This window comes from Phycodurus eques, chromosome 8 (assembly GCF_024500275.1).
Source record: "Phycodurus eques isolate BA_2022a chromosome 8, UOR_Pequ_1.1, whole genome shotgun sequence".
NCBI lineage: Eukaryota > Metazoa > Chordata > Actinopteri > Syngnathiformes > Syngnathidae > Phycodurus > Phycodurus eques.
Genome location: NC_084532.1, coordinates 21836723 through 21851001, shown reverse-complemented (window position 1 = coordinate 21851001; position 14279 = coordinate 21836723). Strand labels below are relative to the sequence as shown.

Here is a 14279-nt window from a genome sequence, read left to right as displayed (position 1 = left end):
TCTGAGCCGCTTATCCTCACAAGGGAGCACTGGAGCCTATCCCAGCTATCATCGGGCAGGAGGCGGGGTACACCCTGAACTGGTTTCCAGCCAATCGCAGGGCACAAATAAACAAACAACCATTCCCACTCACATTCACACCTGCGGGAAATTTAGAGTCTTCAATTAACCTGCCATGCATGTTTTTGTGATGAAACCTGGAGAGCCCGGAGAAAACCCACACAGGCACGGGGAGAACATGCAAACTCCACACAGGTGAGGCCGGGAATTGAACCCAAGCCCTCAGAACTGTGAGGCAGACGCTCTAACCGGTCATCCACCGTGCCGCCTCTGACAAAGTTACTAAAATTAAAACAATGAAAATGTACTAAAAAAAAATAAAAATAAATAAATAAATAAATCCAATTAAAAAAAGAGTCAAAATGTTTCAAAAACACACTAAAGTGACTATTTATATTGTGCTTATTACATTTTATGACAGAATTACAATGACTGAACATTTTTGACAGTTTAAAAAAAAGAAATGAAATGAAATTTGTCATTACATTTTATGACAGAATGATGATCGAACACTTTTTACAGTCACTAAAGCAAAAAAAAAAAGATTTAAATGTATTACAATAATTTGTATAGGCAATTTTTTTAAAAAACATACATACATCTCTATGTATGCAGTCCCTGTCATTGTGTTTTAGTGTGATACAAAAAAAAAAAAAATATATATATATATATATATATAAACATTAAGACAGCCAAGATTGCATGATTGTTGGCGGGAAAAGACGTGAACGTCCAGTTCCACTAGTTCTTCAACTTTTGGGCTTTCTGACCTGAAGCCAGGTGCTTTCCATGCTTGAGGAAAAAGCTTGTAGTACATGCATACACACACACACAGATCCTGTGGACCAATCCCTGGTCAAAGAGCAAACTATATCTTTGCGTCACTCGAATGTCAGGTTCTTAGTCGGATCGAGGACATGCTTTCCAATTGACGGGTGACAAAGGTGCTGTAGAATCTTTATAGATGAACAAACGACAAGGACGGCCCTTTAGCATGCTGGTGCACTGCTACTACGAGGGCTACTTGGAAAAGAGGTCCTTTAAAGACAAGGTAAAGTCAAAGGAATGAAACTTAATGAGTTCAATTAACATATAAAATGGAAATGATTAATTTTGGTGTGATTTCAAGTCAGCGTGTTGATTTGATGCATTGTTCTGAAACTCAACTTCAAAGACATTTTTAAATGTAACGTAGTTGGGTTCCCCGCCCCCCAAAATCAATACATGTAATAATTGTTGAGTTTCAAATGTCTTCCAACGTGCGCATACATTTAAAAACCTTTTTTCTTTCCAAAATGAAAATGGTCAATTGATTTTTAAGAAAAAGTAAAAACAGAAAGAAGTCAAAAATAATTTCTTGCTATAAAGATTAAAGTGTTATCAACATGTACTGGAACAATGGTTAATTTTGTCATGATTTCAAGACAATTTGGCTATTGTATTTTATACAATATGTCTTTCAAAGTATGCATGCATGCAAAAACATTCCAGTTTTTTTTTTTTACTTACGTAATAGTAACACGGTCTCTGGAAATACTGAGTCACAACGTAGAGCAATTGCTAATGTTTTTTTTTTCTTTTTTTTTTTTTTTCTGTTGTGGGTGTGTGTGATGACTCCACAGAACAGTAACAACAAAGGGGAAGGCTATGACAATGACAGCAATTCAGGAAACAAAAACTGGATTGCGACCAGGGAAAGCATCAATATGATGTGAGCAATACAAAAAAAAGCAAAAGCAATTAAACGTCAATGACATACGCACATTAATATTGACTAATGTGCGAATGACCAAGGACATACGCCAACGAATGGCACTTTTCCACGAAGTAACTTCAACGTAGTAGAAAAGGTCAAATCCTAACATGCTACCAGTTAGTAAACTACCGCAAATTGAGTATATAAAGCGCTAAAGCAGATCGAGGAGGATTTTTTCAAATGAGAATGGATCAAATGTTAACTGTTGATACACTAACATATAGCAAGATAGCAACTTTAGGACAGTAAATACTCAGAGGGATGAATAAGTATTTTACCTCATGCTTTGTAGTCAAGGACAATTTAAAAATGATGATGATAAAATCCCAACATGTTAAGAGTTTATAGCACGTTAGCGTTTGATCCATTTTCATTTGAAATTGTACCTGACTAATGGGCATAATGTAAAATGCTTATTGATCCGTCTGGGCGTTTTGTGTCCTTAAATTGCCATATATTAGTGTATCGACTGTTAGCATGTTAGCACTTGTGGTTTTGTCCTTTAATTGCAATCTCACTACATGTTAGCACGTCAACTGTTAGCATGTTGACACCTATACGGTACATATTACGAACTGTATAATGATACCTTTATTGATGCGTCTGTGTTCTGACATGATGTTGTGAGGTAAAAACTGGTCGGACCGTCTGGTCTCGTCAATGCAACATGGCCTGTATCCAACGCAAACTGGCACGTTAACATTTTGTAACCACATTTTCGTACTTGCACCAGTATCTGCTGAACTGTTTATGCAAGCAATGATAATGACACACAATCATTCCCTCATCCAATACTCGGTTATTATGTTACCTTGCTGGCTCATTCACTCATGGGAATTTTGTCTGCATAATTTCCATCGTCGCTAAACGTTATCAATCTCTCTCGTTTGCCGCTGCAGAAATCGCGTAAGCTGTGGACTTGTTTGTGCGGCAATGCGCTTTACTTCTTCAACGACAAGAGGGACACTGACGTAAGTAACATTTGAATTAAATGAAGCCGACTGCTAGCATGTTAGGATTTTACCCATTCTTATTTGAAAGTCTCCGACTGCAGAGCATAATATTAGATCCTTATCCCCAATCTGTCTTGAGTGTTTTGTTTTGTTTTGTAATCAAGTTACCATCTTGCTACATGTTAGCACAACAATTGATAGAATGTTATCATTTGATCCAAGTTCATTTACAATGGTACTTGATAAACGGGCATGACCTTAATGATATGCTTGTATTCAAGTTGCTATCTTGCAACAACACTTGATCCATTTTAATTTGAAATATTTGCCTGACAACCGGTCAAGATGTAAAATTCTCATCTATATTACTGTATTCAAGTTGCCATCTTGCTATGTATTAACATACCAACTGTTAACATTTTATCCATTTTAATTTGAAAATAGTGCCTGACAACCAGGCAAGATGTAAAATCATCTCCAATCTGTATGTATTTTAAATTGCTGTCTCGCCGTATGTTTGCGTACCAACTGTTAGCATGCTAGCATTTGAATGTTGAATTCTCACGTGCGGGCGTTTCAACAGTACATTGAAAAGCTGGAGTTCAGCGGGCCCATCACGATAACAGACGACAATACAATGGATTACAACTTGGATGCAGCCAAAATGAACCTCCAGATCAAAGACAGCAACATCAAATTCTCTGTGAGGGAAATATTAAAATTGATCAATTCAGTACAGATTATTCATTTACACGCACGCAAGTCCACTTCGTGACAAACCATTTCCTCTCCAGGCCCCCAATGCCGAGGCTCGGGAACTGTGGAAGGGCTTCATTCAATCGGTGGCTGAGGTTTGCGTCACTACTCACGTGTATTATTAATATTATGGATTGTGAATTATTAATTGGAGTGTTGCATGAAGATGCTGTGTTTTGTGTACGCTGTAGCTGTCGGTGCCGTCGACGCTGAACCTGCTGCCGGGCCAGATGCTCATGCTGGAAGAGGTGGTGAAAAAGGAGAAAGATAGACTCCGAAATGTCCAACAGTTTTCTCCCTGTTCCGGTGTAGAGTCCACAAAGGAAATGCCAGAGTGAGTATTCAGGTTCAGGACAACGAAACCCTGAGTGGGTTATGACGGGTTAATCATTTATTGTAGGTGTCGGCCTGTATAGTACTTTGTATGTCAGGGGTGTCAAACTCCTTTTCACCGAGGGCCACATCAGCATAACGGTTGCCCTCAATGGGCCAGATGTAAATGTAAAACAAGTATCAATGTAACCAAATATAATGTATAATAAATGTAACTACTCCATAACATATTGTTAAATAACTTTCCGCATTTATTACTTCTTGAAGGGATAAATATTACATATGCATTTGCATAGATGAGAAAAAAAATACTACTGTTACTATAACAATAATCCTTTAAATTTGTCAGGTTAAGAAACCCACATTACTCCGTTGATCAATGGTCAAACTAGACTTTACACCGATCTGATCGGCTTGATCGGTATTGGCCGATAATTAGCATTTTATGCTGATCGGCTTTAACGTCATAATTGGCCAATCTGATCTCCGCAAAAGACATTTACTCCGCGTCGCCATCGTGTACAGTATATTTCAATGCCGCGTCTCCTTTGACGTAGTACTGTAAATATCTGACCGGCAATAAAATTATTTAACAAAAAAAACATGTCGGCGGTGTGGGACAGACAACACGTCTGTGACAGACAACACATAATGTGTGGATCAGACAAGTAAATAAAGACAAATATTATCAAAACACAAGTTATGACATTAACTTTAAAACAAATTTTTTTGTCAGGTTTCCTGCTAGCTGCCTGACTCGGTCCGCGATCGTGTTTCTTGCCAAACTGACATTGTTTAAAGACTGCATCTGGTTGGGGCACACCTGCTCACACACATTCAGCATGCACTGCTTCAAAAAGGCACCATCTGAAAAAGACTTTGAAGCCGGGCGATTTCGTGGGTAACATAATCACCATGCATTGTGGGAAATGTAGTTTACAGTCAATGCACAATTTAAAGTAACATAGACCTATTTTAAAGACAATCTTTTTTTAAGACCAATTAAGCACTTGCGGGCCACATAACATGACGTGATGGGCCACATCTGGCCCGCGGGCCTTGAGATGGACACTTGTGGTGTATGTCAACATATAAACCAGATGAAAACCAGTTTACCTCCATCACGAAAGTAATGTATATAATCCTTGGATTACTGGGAACTGTTGACTGAAATTGTTTTGGATGTTTTGCTACATGTTAGCATACCAATTATTAGCATTTTAGCATGTATGTTCCATTCTAATTTGAAATAGTATCAGACTAATACGGATAATGTAAAATCATACTTTAATTTGCCTCAGTGCTTGATCTCAAGTTGCTCTTTCACTACATGTTAGCAAATCAATTGTTAGCAGGTTAGCATTTTGTCCATGCTCATTTGAAGTAGTGCTACAGGTGGTTTCTCACAACATGTTAGCATACCAGTCGTTATAATGTTAGCATTTTATCCAGCCTCATTCGCCTTTTGAAATTGTATCTGACGACAGGACATGATGCAGTTTTTATTTCTGGCAAGTTGCTATTTTGCGCTATGTCAGCATGCCAACTGCTAGCATGTTTGCATTTTATCACATTTTAATGTGGTCTGTCCCATAGCTGCTTCCACCTTGTGTCCCGTACGGAAGCAGAGCTTCTGTTGGAGCGACAGGCCAGCCGAGGAAACCTGTTGCTGAGGCCCAGTCGGGACGGCACAGGTTTCGCTATCAGTACCAGGGAAGAGATGAATGGGTACGTTGGCATGCACGCACGCACGCACGCACCACACTACCTAAGTGTTTCCTAAACTTTATTGAGTCAAGGCACCAATCTTGAATGAGAAAAATCTCACGTAACATGGACCAGTGAAATGAAATTTGATAATTTCCTGCAATACACCTGATGATCTCAATTGCCACACTAATGTACTAAGTCACAGTGGATGGAATCACTGCACAATAGTATGTCTGCATGGATGTATTATTATTATTAGTAGTAGTATTAAACTCATGTCTGTGCCTTGTCATTCCATCAGGCCCATCTTCAAACATTACCTTGTGAGCCACAAGCAGGACGACGGCTTCACCATCGCAGTGGATAATCCTGTGAGTAGATCCGTGAAACCTGGCATTAGATCATGAGTACTTCATTACCGGAGAAAAATGAAGATAATTTTTGTCCATTGTATGCGTTGGGTGGAGCGCCCGTGTGCTATTAACAAAGTGTAAAGTGCACAAAAGCCCATTAGTACTAGGAGCTAGGGCAGGGCTGGGAAATCGTGGCTTGTTGGCCATGGCCGCACACAGCCTGGTCCATTCTTTTCATTAGGTCACATTTTTCTCTGCTAGAATTTCTACATTTAATACATTTAACACATTTACAAATATATTTTATGAAATCATCTGTTAATTATTCCTAGATTAAGTTTAAATAATACAGTGCCTCTGTATTGGCAGACTGGGGTGGTGGTCCCCCTTTTTAAGAAGGGGGACCGGAGGGTGTGCTCCAACTACAGGGGGATCACACTCCTCAGCGTCCCTGGTAAGGTCTATTCAGGGGTGCTGGAGAGGAGGGTCCGTCTGGAAGTCAAATCTCAGATTCCCTGCTAAACTACTGCCCCCCCGACCCGACCTCGGATAAGCGGAAGAAATGGATGGATGGATGGACTTGTCACTAATATGGCTACAATGTTATTTTGATAAGAAAATAAATTTACCACCTTGCCTCTCGCCCTAAGTCAGCTGGGACAGGATCCTGCTCAACCACGGCCTACAAAGGTGATTGACACTGTGTGTGTGTGTGTATTTGCTTGTAGGTCGTGTGTGCTTCGTTGCTTGACATCATCAATTACTTCTCTGAAGCGACAGAAGGAGTGCTGATGCCTCTGGCCAGGGAGGAAACCTACGAGCAAAAAATCTGTACGTACTTTTCAATCTTTTCTTTGTGTGGCAATGCCTTCTCTTTATGGCCTTTTTTTTTTTAAATTGCTTGTGCAGCTTATATTGGCTTGGATAATGAAAATGGAGAGAAGACGGTGCGCGGAGCTTCCATGTACGTCCCACTGCCAGCTCTACACTCCAAACCAGGTACAAACACACGCACGCACACACACACACACACACACACACACACACGTCATTAGATCAAGTAAATAAAAGAACAGTAACATTTTCCTGATACATTGTTTTGTCTGGATTTTTTTTTTCCGTAACCATAACAAAGTGCGGCGGCACGGTAGAAAAACTGGTTAGCACATCTGCCTCACAACAACAACAAAATCATCACTTCAACAGCAAAGCAAAGCAAATTTATTTACATATATAGCGCATTTCCTACACAAGGTAACTCAATGTGCTTTACATGATTAACAGCATTTAAAAATAAAGACAAAGAAAATAAAACGCAGCTTAAAAACAAAGAGGAAAAATATATACTGTATATATAAAAATAAAGATAAGCAACATACAGTGCAAGAAAGATCATTTAAAAGTGAAAATTCTCTAAAATACTTTATCATAAGCGTGAGAAAAAAAGAAGAGTTTTTAACCTGGATTTAAAAACATTGACACTTGGGTCTGATTTGACTTCTGCCGGCAATTGATTCCATTTGTGAGAAGCATAGCAGCTAAAAGCTGCTTCACCATGTTTGCTTTGGAGTGCTCCATTATTTTCCCTGAGCCTGTAGATCTCAGAGCCCTACTGGGTTTATATTTTACTAGCATTTGTTTCATATATTCAGGACCTAAACCATTTAGTGGTTTATTGACCAGTAGCAGAACTTTAAAGTGTATTCTAAAGCGGACTGTGAGCCTTTAGAATTGCAGCAATCTCTTTGTTCTGGTCAGAACCTGACCTGACCTGCAGCGTTCTGAATGAGTTGCAGCTGTTTAATGCTTTTTTTTTGGGGGGGGGGGGAGAGTCCAGTCAGAAGACCATTACAATAGTCAAGCCTACGTGAGATAAATGCATGGATGAGCTTCTCGTGGTCTCACACATTAACACTATTATTTCTTATTATTATTATTTTATGGATTTCTCTCCTTTAAATTTCACATTATTGCAGCACAATGGATTTTCTTTTCTGTTCTTCATAAAACTACAACACAAAAATTCTATTAAATGTATCCCTTCAATGCAGTTATTATTATTTTGAGGAATTTCTTTATTCAAGTGTGCAAACCTATCACTCACTGCACAATAAATTTAAATTTAAACTAAAAATAAAATTACAATACAAAAATTTTATAACATGCATCACAATTACATTATGTGGATCTTTCTTCAATAAGGTATGCAAAATTATCCCTTTACAACACATGATTACACTCAGCAAGCAAAGCAGAAGCTTTATACAAAAATAATCTACTTTAAAATGAAATGGTCTTTCTTTAAAATAGATTAAATCGGCGAGCAACATAACAGCAGAGGACAAAAAAGTGCATAAGATTATCACACAAAAACAAATTAAAATAAACTTTTTTTCAAAGTTGAAAATTCAGGAAATACCTGCAAATAAAAGCAAACATTATTTGCTGGATTTTGTTTGGAACCCTCTTCTTTTTAAGAAACAGCTCTGGAAAAAAATAGGATGCCTAAAAAAATTAATATTGGACCATGGTCGAGACAATGATCTCTCCATAAATAGAAAACATTTCAAACATGTTTTGTGTGTAGGCTGAGCAAACACAATAGAGAAACAAAAAACAAATATCTGGCTAGGCAAAATCTTTCACTGCAAAAAAAGAAAAGCGCCTGAAGAGCTGATTGTTGTGGTTGTGTTCACATGCAAGCATTTGTCACTGAGTGACAGCTGTGAAGACTAATGGCATGTTTGATAAATTTTTTCCTCCCTCAGCTTTGCCAAAAGAGCGGAGTGAAGACTGTAATGAAAATGTCTATTTGAATGACAACAGTGAGTATCTGTCATCTCCTGGTTGTCTCTCCGACAAGGCTTAATTTTTGTGCTCTTTACTGACTCACCGTTTGTCACGCTTCACAGTTCCCAAAGATTCCACAGCGCAGCGGTCACCAGGTGAGTCTCATCTAGAACTTTTATTTTCCGTCAATACCTTTTTTTTTCGTAATGTTTCCATTGGCTGGCATTTTGCAAATAGAGATGAATTCATGGTGGTAGACCACCGCAATGCATATTAACGGGCACCACCCCCCTAATTGTTTATGATAGTGTAGCTTTGTAGATGTCAGAATAAGAATAATCTTTATTTGCCAAGTATGTCCAAAAAACACACAAGGAATCCGTCAGTTGGAGCCGCTCTAGTACGACAACAGATCAATTGACAGATAACACTTTTGAGACATAAAGACAGAGAAAAAACAGTCACTGAGCAAAAAAGGGTTGCTAGTTATCTGGTAATGCTGGAACAACTTTTCATTTTTTTTTTTTTTACAATTGTGCAAAAAGATGCAGAGTCCTCTAGCACTTAGAGCAGTTCGAATGACTAATCTCGCAATAGTCCGGTACAATGACCATTGTGCAAAGGGCGCTGAGACTTCAAGGAGTGTATGCAGTTTAAAGTGACTAGTAGTGCGATAATCTGGGACAATGTTGATTGTGCAAATGTTGCACATACTCCTCCGTCAGTGTGTAAATGGGGCAGATGCTACTCTGGCAGTGGCCAGTATTGGTCAACAACAGATATGCAAATAGTGCAGCGTGGCGAGACTACTACAGTGAGTGCACGAGTAGTATATAATTGGACCGACAGAAATGTGACAACAAACTCAGACAAAGAAATTGGCAGCATGTTGCAATTGTAAGTTAGCTGTTTAAGAAGTTGATTGCAAGAGGGTAGAAGCTGTTGGAATGTCTGCTAGTTCTAGTTTGCATTGATCGGTAGCGCCTACCTGAGGGAAGGAGCCGGAAGAGCCGGTGACCTGGATGTGGAGGGTCTGAGAGGATTTTGCACGCTCTTGTCTTAGTTCTGGCAGCGTGCAAGTCCTCAAGGGTGGGTAAGGGGGTACCGACAATCCTTTCAGCAGTTTTGATTGTCCGTTGCAGTCAGGAGTTTGTCCTTTTTTGTAGCAGCACCAAACCAGACTGTGATGGAAGAACACAGGACTGATTTGATGACCGCTGTGTAGAACTGCCTCAGCAGCTCCTGTGGCAGGCCGTGCTTTCTCAGAAGCCGCAGGAAGTACATCCTCTGCTGGGCCTTTTTGAGGACGGAGTTGATGTTCACTTCAGGTCCTGAGAGACTGTAATTCCCAGGAACTTGAAGGTCTCGACGGTTGACACAAGGTAGCTGGACAGCGTGAGGGGCGGCTGTGGCGAAGGATGCCTCCTGTAGTCCACGATCATCTCTACAGTCTTGAGCGTGTTCAGCTCCAGGTTGTGTCGGCCGCACCACAGCTCCAGCCGCTCCACTTCCTGTCAATATGCAGACTCGTCACCGTCCTTGATGAGACCGATGACAGTGGTGTCATCTGCAAACTTCAGGAGTTTGACAGCTGGGTGCGTTGAGGTTCAGTCGTTCGTGTAGAGAGAGAAGAGCAGCGGAGAGAGGACACAACCTTGGGGTGCCCCAGTGCTGATGCTGCGTGTGGATGAGGTGGTCTCTCCCAGCCTCACCTGCTGTGTCCTGCCCGTCAGGAAGCTGTAAATCCACTGGCAGAAGGCAGGCGAGACGCTGAGCTGGAGAAGCTTGGAGGAAATGAGTTCAGGGATGATGGTGTTGAACGCTGAGCTGAAGTCCACGAACAGGATCCTCGCGTAGGTCCCTGCACTGTTGAGGTGATCTCGGATGAAGTGCAGTCCCATGTTGACTGCATCATCCGCAGACCTGTTTGCTCGGTAGGCAAACTGCAGGGGGTCCAGCAGGGGACCTGTGACGCTCTTGAGATGGTCCACCACGAAACGTTCAATGGACTTCATGACCACAGATGTCAGGGCGACAGGCCAATAAAGTTGTGTGTAAAACAATTCAGGTCAGAAACTGTTCTGATTGATGGATAGGTGGATGGATGGATGGATGGATAGGTGGCTATATGGATATATAGATAGATGGATGATAGATAGAAAATGAATGGATGGATGACTATATGTATGGATGGATCAATTGATGGATGGACAGTTAGACGGATGGCTGGCTATATGGTTGATCGACCGATTGATGGCTTAATGGATGGATGGATGGATGGATGGAAGGAGATAGATAGATAGATAGATAGATAGATAGATAGATAGATAGATAGATAGATAGATAGATAGATAGATAGATAGATAGATAGATAGATAGATAGATAGATAGATAGATAGAAGGTGGAAAATGAAGAGATGGAGAGGTGGCTATATGGACAGTTATACCGATTTTTTTATGGAAGGATGGGTAAATGTATAGATACACGGAAAATGGATAGGTGACGGGTGATGAACGGCTATAGATAAATGGGGAAATGGATAGCTAGACAGATATCTAGACAGATGGTTAAAATAGTCAAAATATTAGACACCTTAGAGTATGAGGCAGTGCAATTCTATTTCATCTATGTGAATGAATACCATACAGTATTTGGGCCTGTGGTGTTTCCATGTCAAACAAATGTGATTTCCTGTCTGTGCAGAGCCCGATACCAAAGCGGCTGGGAAATCACAGAAAGCTCCGACGCCCGCCCCTCGCAAATTCCCGCCGTCTCCCTCGGCGCCGTCCGCCACCAGGTCCACGCACAACAGGGAGCCGAAAATGAAGACCCACATGGACCCGCACGGCCAGAGTACGTACGGGCTCTCTCGAGACGGAAATCTAGATGCCAGACGCTAGTCGCTAGGGACTTCTTTTGGCACCAATAAATTACGCTGGAACCACATTTAGACAATATTTACCATGTTCGGAAAACACAATGGTCCTCCAAAGGTTCCTTGTTCTTGCGGTAACATTTATGCCACATTTTCATTTAAATTTCCAGGAAATGTTCTTGGGACTTGTCGTTCCTGGAACAAAACAGTTCGAGTCATATATTATCAGTGATTCTCAAAAGTCCCACCAAGTGCCTTAATAGGGCCTTCTCTTGGCCCTATTAAATGGCCTCAGACCTAAATTTAGACCATGCTTCATGTGGTCCAATGACATAATGACATTATAAAGGTTCCTTGAATCTTCACAATCCTGACATTTGAAGTTCATGGGACTTGGAGGTTCTAAGATTATGTTCAGCCATGTTGACCCCAGTTTAAAGGTTTCCTAGACCTCTCAAAAGTAGGCAAAACTTTCTTTTGGCCCAAGATGAATTTCCTCACAACTAAATTTAGACCCTACTTCCTGTGGTCCAAACACACAATGATACTCCAAAAGTTCCTTAGAACTTTAACATTCTTGACATTTGTAGTTCATGGATGCTGAGCACTCTCGACCCTAGCCTAAAGGTTGCCGAGACCTTTCAAAAGAAGTAAGGGCCTTGTTTTGGCCACATGAAATGAATTTAGAGAATACCTCCTTTGGTCCAAACACACAATGGTCCTTCAAAAGTTCCCATTTCCAAGGTAATAGTCCAAGAACTTTACATACTTGGCATTTGTACTTCACAGAACTAAACAGTTCCATTCAAATATGATCAGCATTGTAAACCCCACCCTAAAAGTTTCCCGGACTTCGCGAAATCTTCCTACTAAGGCAAGGCCTTCTTTTGATCCGAATACATTTCCACAGAACTGGGACATTGAACGCACCATAAGAATGATAAATCAAGCTTTGCATTTGAACGACTGCTCTGTAATACAAAATGCAAAGAACGTGTGGCTTGACTGTCAATGTCCTTGCTCCTGCAGCCATATCGGAACTCATGCTGAAGTTAGAGAAGAGGGCCAAGTGTCTCGAATGACCACCGCACCCGCCGCAACCAAACAATGTGAACGTCTCCGACGAAGCGTCTGTCGCCATGACGACCAGCTGCACTTTTTCTTCCTTCCCTTTTTCTCGGACACTCCAATGCAAATGTACTGAAGAGCTGGTCCGCTTTTGACATGAATTGTACATATGTGACACCAGGCACAGATGTAAATTGAGCCCACATGTGATTTGACTGTAATTTTCTACAAGATGTAAATTGTTGGACTTGATGCCAATAAAAGTCAATAATGTGACACTGTAAGCTTGCTTGAAGTTATTTGATTTTTGTTTTCAACGCAGGGACCTGTTCAACATTAATTGCTGCTTTGATTAATATCATTTCACTTTTGTCTCTCGGTCCAACAACAAGCCTCTTTTTTCTTTATTACCTGATTGACGATAGGTTAATGTGAAAAAAAAAAGTATTTACAGTACGTGTGAGAATTAATTAGCATGTGTGCCCACAGCTTTAATTATTACAATTTCACATTTTTCTCCACATCACATCACTTGCTCCAACAAAGTTATTTGATTTACTACCTCACTGATTGGTAACAGATTATGAAGTATTTGAGTGTGTGATGTTAAACCAGCCATATCTGCTTGCAGCTTTATTTCAATTTTTATTTTTTAGTCACTTCCTACAAAGTACTCTCAATCCTTTACCACTCCATCAATTAGTAAAAGGTTAAAATGAAAAAAGGAGTGTTTACAGTAGTGTGTGACATTTAGCTTGTTATATCTGCTTTCATAACTCATCATTATTATTTCATATTTTTCTCCATCAGTCGCATCACTTGTTCCAACAAAGTACTCTCAATATTTTGCTACTATACTAATTGGTGATCGGATACTATGGGAAAATAGTATTTACAGTATAGTGTGACATTTCATTATCATGTGCTTGCAGGTTTATTTATCATTTGAAATTGTTCAGTTTCAGGCACATCACTTCCTCCAACAAAGTTCTTTCACTGCTTTACTACATCAGTGATTGACGATAGATTTATTTTACCTTACTGTGCGAGACATTTGGTTTGCATGTGTGCTTGCAATTGTCTTATCACGTGTTTCAACAAAGTCCTCTCAATCCTTACTGATTGGTGACACGTTAACTACAGTAGAGCATATGTTGGTTAACTCTGTGCTTGCAGTTTTATCATTTCATATTTTTTCTTCATCAGCCACATAACTTGTGTCAACAGACAAAAGTGACAAAATGCTCTTACTCCTTTATTACCTCACTGATTGGTGACAGGTTAATATGAAAAAAAAAAAACTATTTACAGTATGTGGTATGGCATTTGGTTAGAGTGTGAATGAAACAAAACATTTTCCAGTGATGCTTCTTTAAAGCATCCATGTCCATTTTTCCAGGCCCAAACACAGAAAGGGACAGCAATAAGGAAGCAGAGGTCACCCCCCCCCCCCCCCACACACACACACACATTATCAAATAAATTCCAGCTCAAAGTTGCACACCAAACAGCTTGTTATATAACTTACTGGCACGCTACACTTAGACACACACACATGCTGACAGATCCTTTCCACTGATAAGGAACAACACTATTTGCTTCGCAAGAATGAGGATTAGTGAGC

General features: G+C 40.2%; 1 protein-coding gene across 1 annotated transcript; it reads left to right on the top strand.

Moving 5' to 3' along the window:
* Window positions 1-921: 921 nt before the first annotated feature.
* LOC133406794 (signal-transducing adaptor protein 1-like) lies at window positions 922-12939 on the top strand. Its single transcript, XM_061684727.1, has 13 exons — window positions 922-1111; window positions 2716-2787; window positions 3353-3472; window positions 3564-3620; window positions 3717-3859; window positions 5455-5586; window positions 5870-5939; window positions 6650-6752; window positions 6831-6920; window positions 8690-8746; window positions 8834-8866; window positions 11416-11565; window positions 12617-12939. The coding sequence occupies exons 1-13, from the start codon at window positions 1025-1027 to the stop codon at window positions 12667-12669; spliced, it is 1167 nt and encodes a 388-aa protein (XP_061540711.1). The 5' UTR covers window positions 922-1024; the 3' UTR covers window positions 12670-12939.
* Window positions 12940-14279: the final 1340 nt, after the last annotated feature.